At 25.6% G+C, this 16,785-nt stretch overlaps 1 protein-coding gene across 1 annotated transcript; it reads left to right on the forward strand.

Moving 5' to 3' along the window:
- The first annotated feature begins 10,776 nt into the window (after positions 1 to 10,776).
- On the forward strand, positions 10,777 to 12,464 carry LOC101491494 (thioredoxin H2). The gene is made up of 3 exons (XM_004489106.4): positions 10,777 to 10,973; positions 11,064 to 11,186; positions 12,171 to 12,464. The coding sequence occupies exons 1-3, from the start codon at positions 10,833 to 10,835 to the stop codon at positions 12,300 to 12,302; spliced, it is 396 nt and encodes a 131-aa protein (XP_004489163.1). The 5' UTR covers positions 10,777 to 10,832; the 3' UTR covers positions 12,303 to 12,464.
- Positions 12,465 to 16,785: the final 4,321 nt, after the last annotated feature.

The raw sequence follows: 16,785 nt of genomic DNA on the forward strand, positions 1-16,785 counted from the left end.
AATAATCCATCCTTCATCATTTTTCAGTGGTCTCGATCTAAGTTTAAACAGACATCCACACCTTTTAGTTGAAGTACCCGTGTCATTTTTATTTGACTTATATAGTCCACCTCTATCACAACCAAGAATTAATTTTGACTTTCTTACTCTCTTTCCAGTCTCTACGTCTGATCGAGTAATGATAACTGCTACTCGATTTTGTCGACCTATCTCTCCTGCCCATGATATGACAGCTTCTCGTGACTCAAAAATTTGATCAGTTGTAAATGCTTCAGTTAAATCTATAAATACTGGTTGTGTGTTTTCCATCCCTATTTCAAAAAAAAAAAAAATTAAAATAAAATAACAAACAAATTAAAAAAATATTCAAAAAAAAAAAAAACTACCGGATTTTTGAAATTTCCGGTAGCTTCCGGAAATTTGAAATTTCCGGTATTGAAAATATAACTACCGGAAATTTCAACGAGGGGTTAGATTTTGGAGTAATTTTTTTTTACCGCTCACGTGAATGAATTTATTAAGAATAAAACTGAGTTTTTAACAAATTGGGGGTACAAGTTTAAATGGGGGTGCAAAAGCTAACAGTGTGGGTTCAGTGATTGTGCTGTTAGTATCAATGAACTATTTTATGTATAATTATTTTTCTTTTTACCAAAATTTGTGGATATAGTTCTTTTTTTTTATTCATGAATGAAATCGTAAAAAAATTTGCACATCTGAAGTTTTGAATTCGAACTCGAAATATAATTTTTAATTTAACAATATTAGTATTTGTCAGTTGAACTAAATATTATAAATATTGTGAATATAATTATATTCTTTACTATTTTACTTTTTTTTAATATCGCAAGATAAAAAATTAAATCATATAGAATATATTATATTATATTATATAAATTAGAGTTTATTTATATAAAATTGTTTAATGAAATTAATAGAATATTATGTATAAGAGATAGATAAGTATACGAGTAAGGTAAGGATGAAAAGCAAAATACTCTCATAATATTTTAGAATTTTCAGATTGCTGCAAAGGGTGTAAATGTTTTGTTTAATGCCTCAATAGAAGCCAATTGATTTACAAGTTTTGAGGTTGAAACTTAATGGTTTTCAAGTGTTTTATTTACAGTTTGCTAATCATATTTTAATTTTGGATGAAATGTGTTGGGAAAATATTAGAGTTATTGATTAATTGTTGTCGTTCTTCTTTTGGTAAGGTTAATTTTTACAAGAGCATATTGGTAAGTGTTAACTTAAATAGTTCTTGATTGCAAACTGCAACAAAAATGTTTAATTGTAGGACGGGTACAATGTCTTTCAAATATTTGAAATTATCTATTGGTGACAATTTTTGAAGGTGGCGTTTTGGTCTCCGGTTATTGAGAGGATTTATAATAGATTGTCAAATTAGAACTCCATAAATTTGTTGTTGGGTGATCGCTTAATACTTTTAAAAGTTATTTTATTTGTATTATCGATTTATTACATTTCCTTTTTCAAGGCTCCTTTAAGTATCATTTCTCAAATTAAGTCTATTTTTAAATATTTTCTTTGAGGTGAGAGTTAGGAAACACATAAAATTTATTGGGTTAAATGAGAACAAGTTTGCTTATGGGTGAAAGATTTGAAAGCTTTCAACTTACCATTGTTGAGAAAATAGCCTTGGAGGTTAAAGCTAGAGTTATGATGTTATCTAATAAACATGGTTTTGAAGTAGGGTGGTTAAACAAAAATATTTTTTGAGTTATTGGTGATGGGAATAATACTTAATTTTGGAAAGATCATTGGTTGGTGGGTGGAGTTCTTGGTGATAAGTTTAGTAACTTATTTAATTTGTCATTACAACAAGATGAAAGTGTAGTTGTTGTATATGATAAATTTGTTGAATAGGGAGGGTGTTCATGGGTGGAGGTGAAGGAAAATTTTGTTTGCTTGGGAGGAGAGGTTGGTGGAGGAGATTAATGATTTATTGGCATTCATTTGCAGGACAAAATAGCATACAAGTGGTCATGGAATAATGTTTGTGGAAAAGCTTACTTAGTAAACAAGACTTGTTCTATTTTGAGGGAGAAGTTTGTCTCAAGTGTGCTCTCGTCTTCTTTTTTAGCATTGACATGACATCTTAGAGTTCCATCAAAAGTCTCTTTATTTGCATGAATGTGTTTTATAATAGTTTTTCCACAAAAGATAACTTGTTACGGCAATGAATTATTTCAAATGAAGCACAGCTATGTGTAACACATTGTGGTAAAATTTCGTCATTTGTTTTTTGATTGTCCTCATTTTGGACTCATGTGATATGGAGTTTTGTGTTGGCTAGGGACTTCTAGGGTGATTTCTCATGACACAATTGACTACTCTTATCAATTTAATGGCTAACCAATTTAATGGTTAACTTCTGTGTGGTCGTGGAATTTGACAAAAATTCAAATTAATTTGATTAAATCATATCAATTAATAATTGTAATAAATTAAATTATAAATATATTATCTTCAATGATAAGTTTCCTTTTATTTATTATAAATATAATTTATTATTAATGTTTAAATTTTTGTGATATAAAGTTAATTTTGTGACTGAAATTAAAAAATTAAATAGTGCAGAATTTTTTATTTTTTATTTTTAGAATAATAATGCAATAATTAGGAGGTCAAGGAAAAAATTGTCAATGTTGTTTAAATTTTAAATCGGGAAATTCTCTCAATAACAATTTGTTATAGTTATGCCTTAAATATTGTCTTTGAAACATGATTTTGAAGTGTGGTGTTAGAACCTAGATACAATACAAAATTGATAAGGATTATATATTAAAAAAAAATGTGAAGAGACCAGTACTTCAATAATAATCGATGGATGATATCATATTGCATGGAAAATATCATATTGCCCTTAATATTATTATCTATAAAAATCCCAAAAAAAAATTCTTCTCTCTTTTTTTCACCCATTTTCTTCGAAAATTTGAATTGTTTGAATCACATATTTGCAAACATTTGAACATTTGAAATCCAAAAGTAAGATAAACTTCGAAACATTGAAATTTTTGAAATATTAATTTTCCAAATCTTCGAAAGTTTCCATGAACATGAAACTTTCGAAGTTCATTTTTCCCAAAATTTTGAAACTTTCAAAAGTTTACATGAACATGAAACTTTCAAAATGCAGAAACCTTTGAAACTTTCTAACAATCTGAAAGTTTCAAAATGTAAAATTCAGAAACATAAAGTTTCCAGTTTCAAAACTTTGGAATTCATATGGAGTTTCGAAATTGTTTAGGAAGTTTGTCTTCAATGAAACTTCCGAAACAAGCTTCGAAAGATTTGGAACAATACGAAAGTTACGAAATGCATTTTTATTTTTTCAGTTTTTTTTCCATTTTTTTACGGTTTAGGGTTTAGGAGCAGTATGTTGCTTATACTGATGATGCTGATGATATTCATGATGTAATAAAATTCAAAAATAAATTTAATTAATAATAATATTATAAATTTCATTTCAAAAATTTGAATAATAAATTTATAGTAATAAATTTCATACTTAATTTCAAAAATAGTAATAAATTTAATTAATAATAATATTATAAATTTATTTTTTAAAATAAAATTTTAATTATAACAGACTATAAGTATTTTTTTAAACAAATTGAAACTTTCAAAAGTTTAAAATTTTTTTGAAATTTTCGAAATTGAATTAGTTCGAAAATTTGAAAATGTTATGTGTTTCGAAAATTTGAAAGTTTCGAGCATTACGTTTCGAAAGTTTCAAATTAATCAAAACTTTCAAAAGTTTTGATGATTTCTGGAAAAACACACTTCGAAACTTTCAAATTAATCCAAATTTTCGAAAGTTTCATAACATCCTGGAAAATGCATTTCGAAACTTTGACATTTATCAAAAGTTTCGAAATTTGTTAAAATTTCTGGAAATTTAAGTTTCGAAAGTTTCATATTTAACAAAACTTTCGAAAATGTCAACAAAATTTACTTTTTTATATTTCGAAAGTTTGATATTTTCGAATTTTAGTAAGATTTTGTAATTTTGGAAAGTGAGGGTGAAAAATAAAGTGGTAAATTTTTTTGATGGTTTATACATAATAAAAAAGAACAATATGGTATTTTCTATTAAAATAGGGGAGATGGGAGATACATGTGGGGGGTGCACGGTACAAAACTCCAATAGATGATATAAGTTATTTGGGTTCTATTTGATATCACAATACAAACTTTTATGGTCCATTTCAATTACAAAATTGTTAACTGTACCCCCAAAATAGTCGAGCACATTTTACTGTTCACTAAATTGATTAGTATTATTAGGGATAGATGCATAAATTTTGAGTAGTGGTGATTATTTTTTAAAACCATGTGTAGCCCATTGCTCAGAAAAACCTTGAATATCATAAATTATAAGCTTATGATACAAATAGGGTCAATTCAATACGAAATAAATTATAAGTTTATGATACAAATAGGGTAAACTCAATATAAAGTGAATTTTAATGTGAGACTAGCTTTTAGAGCCAAAATAATATTTTAGTAAAATTATTAAATTTTTCATAATTTTTTTTAAATGATTTGGAATAAATGATTATTTATTAAATTAATATAATTGATTTTGTATAATAATTTTTAAATTAGTAATTTACCAATTAAATATTTATTATTTTTTGAAACAATATTAATTTTATGTAAGATTTTATTGATTTTAATTTTGAAAATACTAAAATATTATTTATTTTTATTAAGTATATATTTTTGGAGGTCTTTATTTAATTTTTTTGTTTAATAATAATAAAATTTCTATATTTGATTCTTTATTTTGTTTAAAATATTTTCTAATGGTGATAATAATGATAATAATTTAAATTAGAAAAATTTATATATTTGATTCTTTATTTTATTGAATTATATAAAAATTTATATATTTGATTCTTTTTATAAATTTTTGTCTTTTATAGGTCATTTCTTTTATAAAATATGTATAAATTAATCATTTATTTTATTTTTTATTAAAAAATGCTGAAGTTACAAGCCACACAAATATCTTTAATAATTTTATTTTTAGTATAAATATTTTTAATGAAAATCTATAAACTCAAGAACATCTTCGTCTTTTTCAACTTCATTTTCATATTTAAATCTAAAGGGAAAAAATTATTGAATAAAAAAAATCCAAAAAACTAATAATATATTGATCATTTTCAACATCATCTTCATACTTAAATTCTGAAGAAAAAAATCGAAACTCAAATATTTTCGACAACATGCTAAAACTATATCATCAACGACACATAAACTTCATTTCAGTTTAGTGCTTCATTTCAAGAGTTACGTCTCCAACCTTATTTTTGTCTCATGTCTAACACCTCAAATTCATGTCTTGCTAATGAATTTCCTACGTGCTTCGCAATTCTGGACAAACCTGAAAATAATTTTCCTACATCTACTGTCAACATTCATTTCTGACACTTCTCAATTTCGATGCGTCTTTTGTTTGTAGCTTGATGATTATCTTTTCATTGTGACAGGAAAAATAAATTGTATTCACTCAATCACTTTTCTATTTATATAAACCTTAAATTTTTACCTCAAACCTTGATACATCTTCATTATTTCGAAATCATTACTTAGCTTACTCTTGTATGTCTTTTTCCAAAATTTATCTCTTCTTTGACAGTCACAATTGGTACGCACCATTGTATGTCATATTCTAAAATGTCATCCAACCTAACTTGATTTTTTTATTGTCTTTCCTATTACTATTAAACTTTTCTTTCTTCGAATAAGCTTGTCATCCTGGCCATTCGAAATTCCTTCAACAATCCAAATAAAATCTTAATCCCTTCTAATTTTCATGCTTTCTATGAAATATTCTACATAAAAAATATATCTCAAAACACTTTTCACCTCCACCGTCATTCAACCGTCCACGTGATCAACATTCAGAGTCCTTTATTTGCTTAGCTCATTTGCTATCATACTCCATGCTCGATTCTTTCCTACCAAACAAACACTTAACTCTTTTTATTGACGAACACAATAACTTACTGCCATGACATGCATTCAAGTTGCGCCTTTGAATCATTGGCATACCCTTCCAGTAACGATGTTCGAATATGAGTGAGTTAATTCCTTTAATGAATCCTTAATTAACATAAGCCCCATCTTCATGTGTTGCTGCAACTAGTTTTCTTGGTACATTTTTCAAAATTTGGTTCACTCGCTGGATTCTTATTCGTTCCCAACCTTTATCGAGGTACCAACTAAATGAGTCCAAACAATTGAACGTCATAAAGAACTACTCATCAGATATTCCCACTAAGCATCTTCTAAGGAATAATTTTCTCTAAACATCATCCTCATAACTTTGTAATAAAATATCTTCAAGAACCACATACCTTCATCGTCCATCTAGTCACTGAAACACTCATTTCAAATCGTAACACTTGACATCCCAAGACCAAAAACTAAACCATAAATCATTTGTTACATTTCTTCCTTTTCACACTCTATCATTGAATAAAATTCTAAAATCTAATCCTCGAAATCTCAAAATATTCATAACATCGTCTAAATCCATCAATTTCATCTTAAGAAACAATACAATGTCTTATTCATCATTGACTCTAACTGTCTTAGTAATCTCACTAATGAAAACTATTATAATCATAACACAACATTTTTAGTAAATCTTCAAACACTTCCATCCATAACATGAATTATTTATTACTTTCCTACCTCAACTCCCTCGATATATATACCATTCGACTAAAATCTATTTTACTCATCAAAGTCTTTCAAAAAAATTCCAAATCCAAAACTTGTTCAGAACACCTTAAATAATCACGGACAACAACTCATATAATTCCAATCTTTATACGACTCCAAATTTTAATTTATACCACAATTAAGTACCATAAGAGAACTTTTTTCCTAACTTATTTAAAGTTCATAAAATTTCAGCCACTCAAATATTTTTGAATTAAAACAAACCACAACAATTCATTTACCACTTTATTTCAAATCTTATTCCAAAAAATTTACCATGATCTTTTTGTTTCTATTTCTCTTCCTTAAAAATTTCAATACAACAAACATAAAATATTTAAAGTTCTCTCCACTGCTAAATCTGAGTCAACGGTCTCAGTTCTTTTTTGAGACTCAAATAACTAACTACATAAATATATAAATTTATAAAATAATTCTTTCAAAAATACTCACTACAAAACTTCCAATTTCTCAATTTGATTTTGAAGCTTGTTAACTCAATTAAATCTTTCATTTCTCATGTCATAACGCTTAGAGTTAAAATCCAACAATCGCACTTCCCAAATATATGAATTTTGTTTGTAAAATTTTGCTACTAACACATTAATTAAATGAAATTTGACATTTTTTTTCTTCTAAATTTAACATCTGCAACATATTTAATAAAAATTTTAACTCTAAATCAAACTTATTTATTTAAAAATAACTAATTACATAACTCAAACACAACTACAATTGAAATTTCCTCTTTTTAGTCCCTAGAGTTTGTCCCCATCAAATAATAGTGGGGGTTTACTTTTTTTTATTCTCTCATTATTCAAGCAACACAAGATACCAACTTCATACTTACTTAACCAATAAATTAAAAACCACAAAATCATCCTTCCCACATATATGAGCAGCCACAACTTAAGAGACAAAAGAAGTAGAGGCTTTTGTTTTATTATAACCATTATTAACAACAACAAAAGAGTCTTAATCTTTTTCAATGGAAATCTAACAACAACAATATATTATTATTTTTTTTTTGGAAAATTACACTTTTAAAATCACAAAACCAAAAGTTTTGAAGAATAAAATTTTAAAAAAAAATGTCACCGACATAATTACCCCGTAAGCTTTCCCAAATTATTTCCCACATTTTCTCTTTTGAAGCATTGCCCAAATTCTCACTGAATCTATTCTAATTTCTAATGATAGCTCCAACTTTCTAAGACACCAACACATTCTCATTTCTCTTTTTAGAATCCAAAAAAGGAAAGGAAACGAATATGATTCTATAGAGAAAGAGATGGAAGACAAGGTCAGAACATTAAAAGAAAAAAAGGAGAGGTCTTGTAGTCTTCTTTTTAAAAGCATAGAAAGGATGAAAGCACATTAATTTCTTACCACAAAAGTTAATCTCATACAATTTAATCATAAAATCTCATTAGCTAATTTTTGTTATTAATTTTATTCACATATTAAAATAATATAATATTGAAAATCAATTAATTTTATTTATTAATATATCTTAATATATATAAAATTAAAATTATTTTTTAAAAAAATATTTAAAATTTATTAATCTTATTTAACTTTTTTCATAATTTTAAATGCTAAAATATTTATATTATATAGTTAAAATTTTATTTTAAATATTTTAATTTTATATTTCATGTTGAAATTTATTACATTTTTAATATTATTTAATAGTTAACTTATTTTTATATTTAAATAAAATATTTAAATTATTTTTTTCATTTTATCCAACAATAATTTAAAACTTTAAAATATTTAAAAATTTATTAATTTTATATTTAAAATATTAAAATTAAATTTTATGTTAAAAATAAAATAAATATTTTTTAAATGTTTTAAAGTTTTAAATTATTATTGAATAAAAAAATAATGTTTATATATTTTAACTTTAATTTATTTTTAGATATTTTATTCATAAATAAAATTATTTTTAATATTTAAATATATATATATATATTAAATAAGATAAAAAATTTAAAAATATAAAGATAAAAAATTAAATAAGATAAAATTTAAAATACTATTTAAAAAATTTAATTTTAAATATACATAAATAAAATAAAATTAATTGATTTTTAATTTTTTTCATTTATAAATAAAATAAGCAACAAAAATAAGTTAATAAAAATGTTTCATCCCAAAAAATAGTGGAACTAAAAAATTCTCAAGAATTAATATTACTTGTACATTTGCTATCTAATATGAAATTAGCCGTTAGTACTTGCATTCATGAGTGGTGCTTCGGTGGTCAAACATTGTAGCTCTCAAACATTGGGATAATATGGAATTTGTTTCCATTTTTTGTGTGTGGAAATTCTTAAAATATTTAATAACATTTTATTAAATCATTTTATAATTTTAAAATTATTAAAATATAATCTCATCTTGAATTTAATAAAAAAAGTTATATGTACTCCCTCAAACTTCAATTATAAGCAAAAATGCATATTTTACACTTATTGATAGTTAAGTACATTTAATCTCATGTAAAATTGAATTATACTAATTAATATTAGTATTGTTGACTAATATTGGCTTGTTGTTCACTAGTTCTACTTGTCTTTTTGTGGTAGTTAGACTTTTATATAACAATTTTTTGTGTTGATTATATTTTGATTAGAAATACTTATAATAGATAACCAATTTTTTATAATTATTTGAAGTATAAAGACAATTAATTTTACCTAAAATATTTTATTTGTACTATTATTTTGTCCTTGTCTTATTTGTACTTAATGTATATTTGTTGAATTTTTATATTTCCAAAAATGTATCATAGTTTTTTAATTTATATGTTAAATATAATAATATAGATTTGAAAAATTAGATTATTAATTTTTATTCTGATCATAAAACTAGTTTTAAAAAATTTGATTGCCAAACAATTTTTCACTTTTTCTCAACTCTAAAATAATTTTAAAAAAATAGATAGTTAAACAGATTTTATTTTATTCTCTTTCTAAAAACTGATTTTTAAAATTGGTTTTATAAAATTATTTTCAAAAACTATTAAATGAAAATGTTATTCAAAATATTTCAAATCTCTAATATTAAGTGAACACATATTTTTAAATAATTTTTTTTCAAGATATAAAATATTCCTGGACAACTTCATAAAATCCAATTCAATCAATAAATTTTATAAAATTTCTTTTCTATTTTATTTCAAAAAAAAAATTCCAAATTTTTTGTTTATAATTATAATCTAAATAAATAAAAAACTAATCACATTAATTTAGATAAATGTTTTTTTAAAATATATTATTAAATATTTGTAAATTAAATAACTTTTTTTTTAAATATCAATCAAAACGGCACAACAAACACATGTGCATCTGATTATTTTCTTAAACAAAATAAAATAAAGGATAAATTACATTTGTGGTCCATTAACTTAATTTCAGGTAACGTTTTAGTCCTTTATCTTTTTTTTTTTTCCCGACTTAGTCCTTTATTTGAATTTTAAATGACAATTTGATATTTTATGTTTTAAAATTTCAATAACGTTATCCTTTTTTAAACAAAAATTCAAAAAAAAAATTCAATCAAAACTCATAAAATTAATTATATTCTTCAATATAATACAAATTTCATCAAATTCGTAACACAAATCTTCAAATAAACTCATATTTTCATACTTTATTTGATATTATTAGGAATAAAGGACTAAATCGGGAAGAAAAAAAAGATGAGAACTAAAACGTTATCTGAAATTAAGTTAAGGGACCACAAATGTAATTTAGCCTAAAATAAAATAATTTCAAAATTTTACATATACTAATATATTCTTTTTATAAAAATAAAAATCTAAAAACTGATTTTTATTACGACAGATAAATATAAAATAACTCTTTAATTTTTTTAAAAATCCCTAAAAAGAATAATTTATAAATTATAAAATATTTATAAAAAAAAAAAAGTATAATAAATGACGTTAGATAATAGTTAAAGGTTAGGAATGAGGTAGTATATAAAAGAGAAATAATAGAAATATCTTAGAAACTGCATATAATAAGGCGTAGTAAGCAAGCAAAGCAACTTCAATGGGTTCATTTCTCTCTTCCTTCATCGGCGGTTCCTCCGAAGGTTCATCCGCCGCTTCCGATTCGCCGGATAATAATCGCGTCAAAACCTGCCACTCATCCGAACTCTTGCACCATTACATCAACGAAACTTCTCGCCTCGTAAACTCTATTTCTCTTCAGATCTCGTTTTTCCCCCTTTTTTTTTCTCCTAATTTTTCTGGTGTTTGACTTTTTGGATCTGTTGTGAAGGTTGTGATTGATTTCTCTGCGTCCTGGTGTGGACCTTGTAAAATTATGGAGCCGATTATTCGTGCTATGGCTAACGAGATCACTGACGTTGATTTCGTCAAGATCGATGTTGACGAATTATCTGTAACATTCTTATTCCTAATTTCATTTCTATCAACTATTCTGTTTTTTAGTTTTACTTTTTTATATATATATAATAATGTTAAATAAATATTTAGATTATAAAATTTTTCACACTTGTTAGTCCTACAAATATCATTGTTTTAAATTTTAATTGTAGGATTAAAATTGAAAAAAATATTATTTGTAGGACTATAAGTGCCAAATTTTTTTATGAAACTAAAAGTGATATAACAATGATTAAAAACGTATTGAATCCTATATAATAATAATATATGAGAAAAGGTAGTGCGGTTTAAACCAATTTTACATAATGGTTATTATTGATTTTATCATAATTTTATCTTATAATAACTTCAATCTATTAAAAATTATAATAGCAATGACTCTTGGTGTGTTATAACTGACATCCACTATCATTACTCTCATAATATTTATATAAGATTTAATTTATATACTTTTTAATGTGAATAGATTTTATATTGTATAATGATTAAATTATTAAATATATTTGGTTTTTATCTATAATTATTTTATGAATAGCTGTGATTTATTAACGGTGTAAAAAATTGGAATAAATTACAAGAAAAAATAAGCTAAATATAAATTTCTTCATAAATATTTCGGAGTCTTAAGATTTTCTTTACTTCAAACTGGACACCATCTCAAATTACACATAATATAATCTAAACAATTACAATAGAAATTAAAATGAAGGGTATCTTTACTATCTTTCCTAAATAGGAAAGACTTTTTGAACAAAAAATAAGAGAGAAATTATTGATTTTTACTTATATTTTTTATTTTAAAACGTATAGACTAATTTTATTTATATTTTATTTAAAAAAAATGAAATATAATATAAATATAGTATATTTTATTTTCAAATCACACATTGCAGAACATTTTACACTTAAAGTACTTGCATGAAAATTAAACTTATTTATTTATAATCTTTTTTTCTCTGTTTTTTGGGGAAAATAATAGGATGTGGCGCAGAAATTTGAGGTGCAGGCTATGCCAACATTTGTTTTGTGGAAGGAAAGGAAAGAGATTGATAGGCTTGTTGGGGCCAGGAAGGATGAACTTAAAACCATGATTCAAAAGCATATAGCTTAGTTATGTATTTATCTGTATTTTCTTTAAAATATGATATAAAACTGATAATAATCTTATCGTGATGATGATGTTGTAAAATTTGAACTTATTGGGTTGATTCACTGAGATAATGTATATTTTATTGTTTAGCAAAATAAATGGTATTTGGTAGTTTGTCTTGCATTTTTGTTTAGTCATGATTCGTGAATGTGGTAGAGTTGATGTCAATAGGTATTTGTGTGTAATTTATTGACCATCATATTAATTTTTTCTTTATCATCATACAATTAAACTCAAGGATCTCTCAAACAAAATTCAGGGGTTGTACAATCACTATATATTTTTTTCTTAGGTGGATAATTTCTCGACTGCCATCCTGAAAAACAAATGGAAAAAGAGATGAATACTAAGTATTCATTGACTTTTGTTTTTTTCGCAATTAATCTGAACTTGTTAAATTATTATAAAATAATTTTTTGTTTTGCAATTAATGAAGTTACTTAATTTTATATTTTATAGGATATCTTTATTGTTTGATATTATTGTTATTAATTAGTTTTAATTCTTGGACTTTGGTTGCTTTGTATTAGTTAATCTGCTAATTGATAAGTCTATATATCAATAAGTATTATTTGCTTGTATAAATATTTAGTCTTTGACTATTTTATCAATTAATAAATCATTGATTAGTCTATATATAAATAAGTTTTATTTGTTTGTATAAATAATTAATCTTTGACTGCTTTATCAATTAATAAATCGTAAAATAATTCCCGTAAATAACAACTAAACTAATCTGAACTTTGTATAATTGTTATAAATATATTTACTCCCGTTATAATTAAATTATAAAATATTCCAATAGTATGGGGGAAATTCTCATTATAAAATCTGATGTCACCTTTTGGGGGACATTCCCTCCATATTACTCGACTTCCGTCAAGATTATCTACTACCATTGATATGAAGATCAAAACTCAAAAGTCGGGATGCTAAAATTAGATTATTAATTTTTAGACAAATAGATAATGATTAATTGCAGTTTTAGTTTTTTATTTTAGTTGAATCACAAAAATAGTCAATCTATTTTATTTGTTCTCAGTTTTGGTCCTCTAAATAAAATCTTAATCAAAATTTAATAGTGTCATTTTTTTTAATGATGTGTAAAAAAAAAAGATGATGTGGAAGATTCCATGTGGATTAATTACATTTTATTATTATTCATAATTTATAAAACACATTTTCTATTTTTTAAAGCACATTTCCTATTATATTATATCATTTAATTACAAAAACTTAAAAAAATAACATTCATATTCTAATCTCTAATTCCATTCCACCTCCTTCTCCTTCTTTTTCTTCTTCTTTAATATGCAGTTTAAATGAGAACCAATATGCAGTTTAAGTATCGCAATCACAAGCTGCACAAAATCAATAAAGGTATTTCAAAAAATGTAATTACTATGATGCGTTCTACACTTACTGCTGAAATCAATATCTACTTCAAAATGTACTTCACGCTTACTGCTATTAGATAATTAATTATGTGATTTGTGGTTCTAAGAAGAAGAAGGAGGAGGAGGAGGAGTGAAATGTAAAAATTACGTTTCAAAATGCACATTTTTGGAATTTTGAAGCATTCGAAACATTAAAATTTTTGAAAATTTTCAAAATAAAACTTTCGAAATGTAATATTACATTTCAAAAATTTCAATGAAGATGAAAGTTTAAAAAATTTAGAATATTACTCAAATTTTCCAAATGCATATATATTTTTTTTTAAATAAGTACATTATTTTTTTAACATATTGTATTTATATATATAAATTAAATTTGCTATATTTTTTAATTTATATATTTTTTCAAATTAAATCAAGTATGGGTAGAGTTGATGGTGAACTTCTTGTTACACGACTGTAGATTCTACTGATAAATTCACGATTGATCATGTAATCTTAATAATAATTGGTATTATTAGTTTTACTTAATTGCACTTTGGGTCCCCTTATTTTAGGTGAATCGCGAAAATAATCCCCTAATTTTATTTGTCCTCAGTTTTGATCCCAAAACATAATTTGGTTCCAAATCTTGATGAATTGTCATTTTTTTAATGACGTGTAAAAAAATGGTGATGTGGCAGAGGTCTATGTGGATTAAATAAATTATTATATTATTCCAAATTAAAAAAATACAAATTCTGTTTTTTGAAACAAAATTTAATAAGCCAAATAATTAAAAAAACATATCTAACACAAATTAGACGCACATACGATAATTCAAAAATAAAATTTGAAAAACCTAAACCCTAAAATCGACCAAGCCATTTCAAGTTCTCTCCATCTTCACGGACGAAAGAAGATACAACTTTTTGTGCTAGGTATGTAATTTTAAGGTTTTCACTTTGCTTTTTTATTAACATTATTAAACTCTGTATTCAAAAAATTCGGGCCAAAATTTTATCTTTACAATGTTAACAGTATTAAACTCTATGCCTTTATGCCTTTTTATTAATGTGGTCCATATGCTTTGTTGTGTTATTTTGTGGTCCATGTGTAGTTTTTTGTATTATAATTTGACTGAGTTATTCAATAGTTAGTTTTGTGTAGGCCAACTAAAGTCCACAGAGTTAGGTTAAGAATTAACCATGAGGGTAGTTTTGTAAATCACCTAGTGAAGATGTACGTTGGTGCCCAAGTGGATGAGATGAATTGGTCTTGGGATGTAGACTTAATGTCCCACATGCAAATTATTAAATTGGTTAAAAGTTTGGGGATATATGAATATTAAATGTTTGTGGTACCAACATCCCAAATACTCATTTACATGTGGGCTTAGACGTCTCAACAATGATGACGATGTAGTAAAATTTGTTGAAGATGTCAAAGGGTTCAAAGTATTGAAGTACTTGTAGAACACTCTATAGACAATCCCATTATTAGCGATAAAAGTCCAATTCAAGAGCCAGTTGAAGCTGAAAAACTCCAAGGTGAAGCTAAACAAGTTCAAACTGAACCAATTCAAGCTGAAGAATTCAAACTGAACCTGTTCAAACTGAACCAGTTCAACCATAATCTGAACTAGTCCATGTTGAAATTGGACAAGAAGCAGGTGAAGATTATGTGAGTGAAGAAGATGAAGATTATGTTGCTAATTCAGATGATGAAGATGATGATATGGGTGAATTATATGAGGGCAAGGATTGGGACTGAATTTCTGAAATACCAACTAAGATATTTGTTAATGTTGTAAGTGATGAAAATTCATCTGAAAGACCTGCAAACCTAAGAGGAAACCTAATGCCTAGTTTTGCAACTGGTTTTGAAGAAAATGATGTGAATTATGATGATTTGGATACTCCACCAGGAAGTGAAGTTGATGAAGAAGATATTAGGAAATTTCCTAAATTTAACCAACCTGAAAATGGTGATGAAATAAGTTTTGAGTTGGGCCTTAAATTCAATATAAAAGAGCTGGTTAAGAATGCTATTAAAGATTTTGCAATGGAGACTAAGAAAAACTTGTATTTCAAAAAGAATGATAGAAATAGAATGATTGTTAGGTGTGAGCCAAAATGTCCATTTTACATGAGGATTAGTAAGAGAACTTCAAACGAATATTGGCAATTAGTGAGTCTCATAGATGATCATACATGTCATAGGAGGACAAAAAACAAATAAGCTAAGACTAAATGACTTGCCAAGAATTTCGTTCCTATGTTGAGACATACACCTGAAATGAAACTCAATGGATTGATTGTTGAGGCACTTGAGAAATGGGGTGTGAAATTGTCTACATACCAAGCATATAGAGCCAAAGTAAGAGCCATAGAAATGATTCAAGGTGCTCAAAGGGAGAAATATGGACACTTGAGAGAATATGTCGATGAACTTAGGAGATCAAATCCAAACTTTACGGTTATTATTAAGTGTGGTATGTCTGATGTTGAACCAATTTTTAAGAGAATATATGTATGTTTGGAGGCTTGTAAGGCTGCATTTGCTAATACATGCAGGCCTTTAATTGGGTTGGATGCTTGTTTCTTGAAGGGAGAATATGGCAGTCAGTTAATAGCTGCAGTATGTAAAGATGAGAATAATCAAATGATTCCCATTGCATATTCAATTGTTGAAGCGGAAACAAGAGACTCATGGCAATGGTTCCTGAATCTTTTACTGGATGATCTAAACAATGTTCAACATATGCAATATGCATTCATTTCAGATCAACAAAAGGTATGTATGCTGAAGTTGTTGAATTCTTTTTAACATTATGCAATCTGAACTGATTGGTCCTCTTATAATATTATGAACTGATTTTCCTTCATATAGTTATGATGGGTTTGGTTATATTGGTTCTATTATTCTTATAATATTATGAATTGATTTGTCTTCATTAGCTCTGTTGAATTATTATGAATTGATTTCAAGATTGGTACCTGCCATTGCCAACATTGGGGCCCATGTGGAACACGGATTATGTGTTAACCACTTGTATGTAAATTGAA

This window comes from Cicer arietinum, chromosome 3, assembly GCF_000331145.2.
Source record: "Cicer arietinum cultivar CDC Frontier isolate Library 1 chromosome 3, Cicar.CDCFrontier_v2.0, whole genome shotgun sequence".
NCBI lineage: Eukaryota > Viridiplantae > Streptophyta > Magnoliopsida > Fabales > Fabaceae > Cicer > Cicer arietinum.

Bases quoted from the DNA above. Each gene is read 5' to 3' on its own strand.
- LOC101491494 (XM_004489106.4), top strand. From the start codon at position 10,833: ATGGGTTCATTTCTCTCTTCCTTCATCGGCGGTTCCTCCGAAGGTTCA. The intron at 10,974-11,063 runs GTAAACTCTATT...TCTGTTGTGAAG, and splicing joins TCAACGAAACTTCTCGCCTC to GTTGTGATTGATTTCTCTGC. The intron at 11,187-12,170 runs GTAACATTCTTA...GGAAAATAATAG, and splicing joins TCGATGTTGACGAATTATCT to GATGTGGCGCAGAAATTTGA.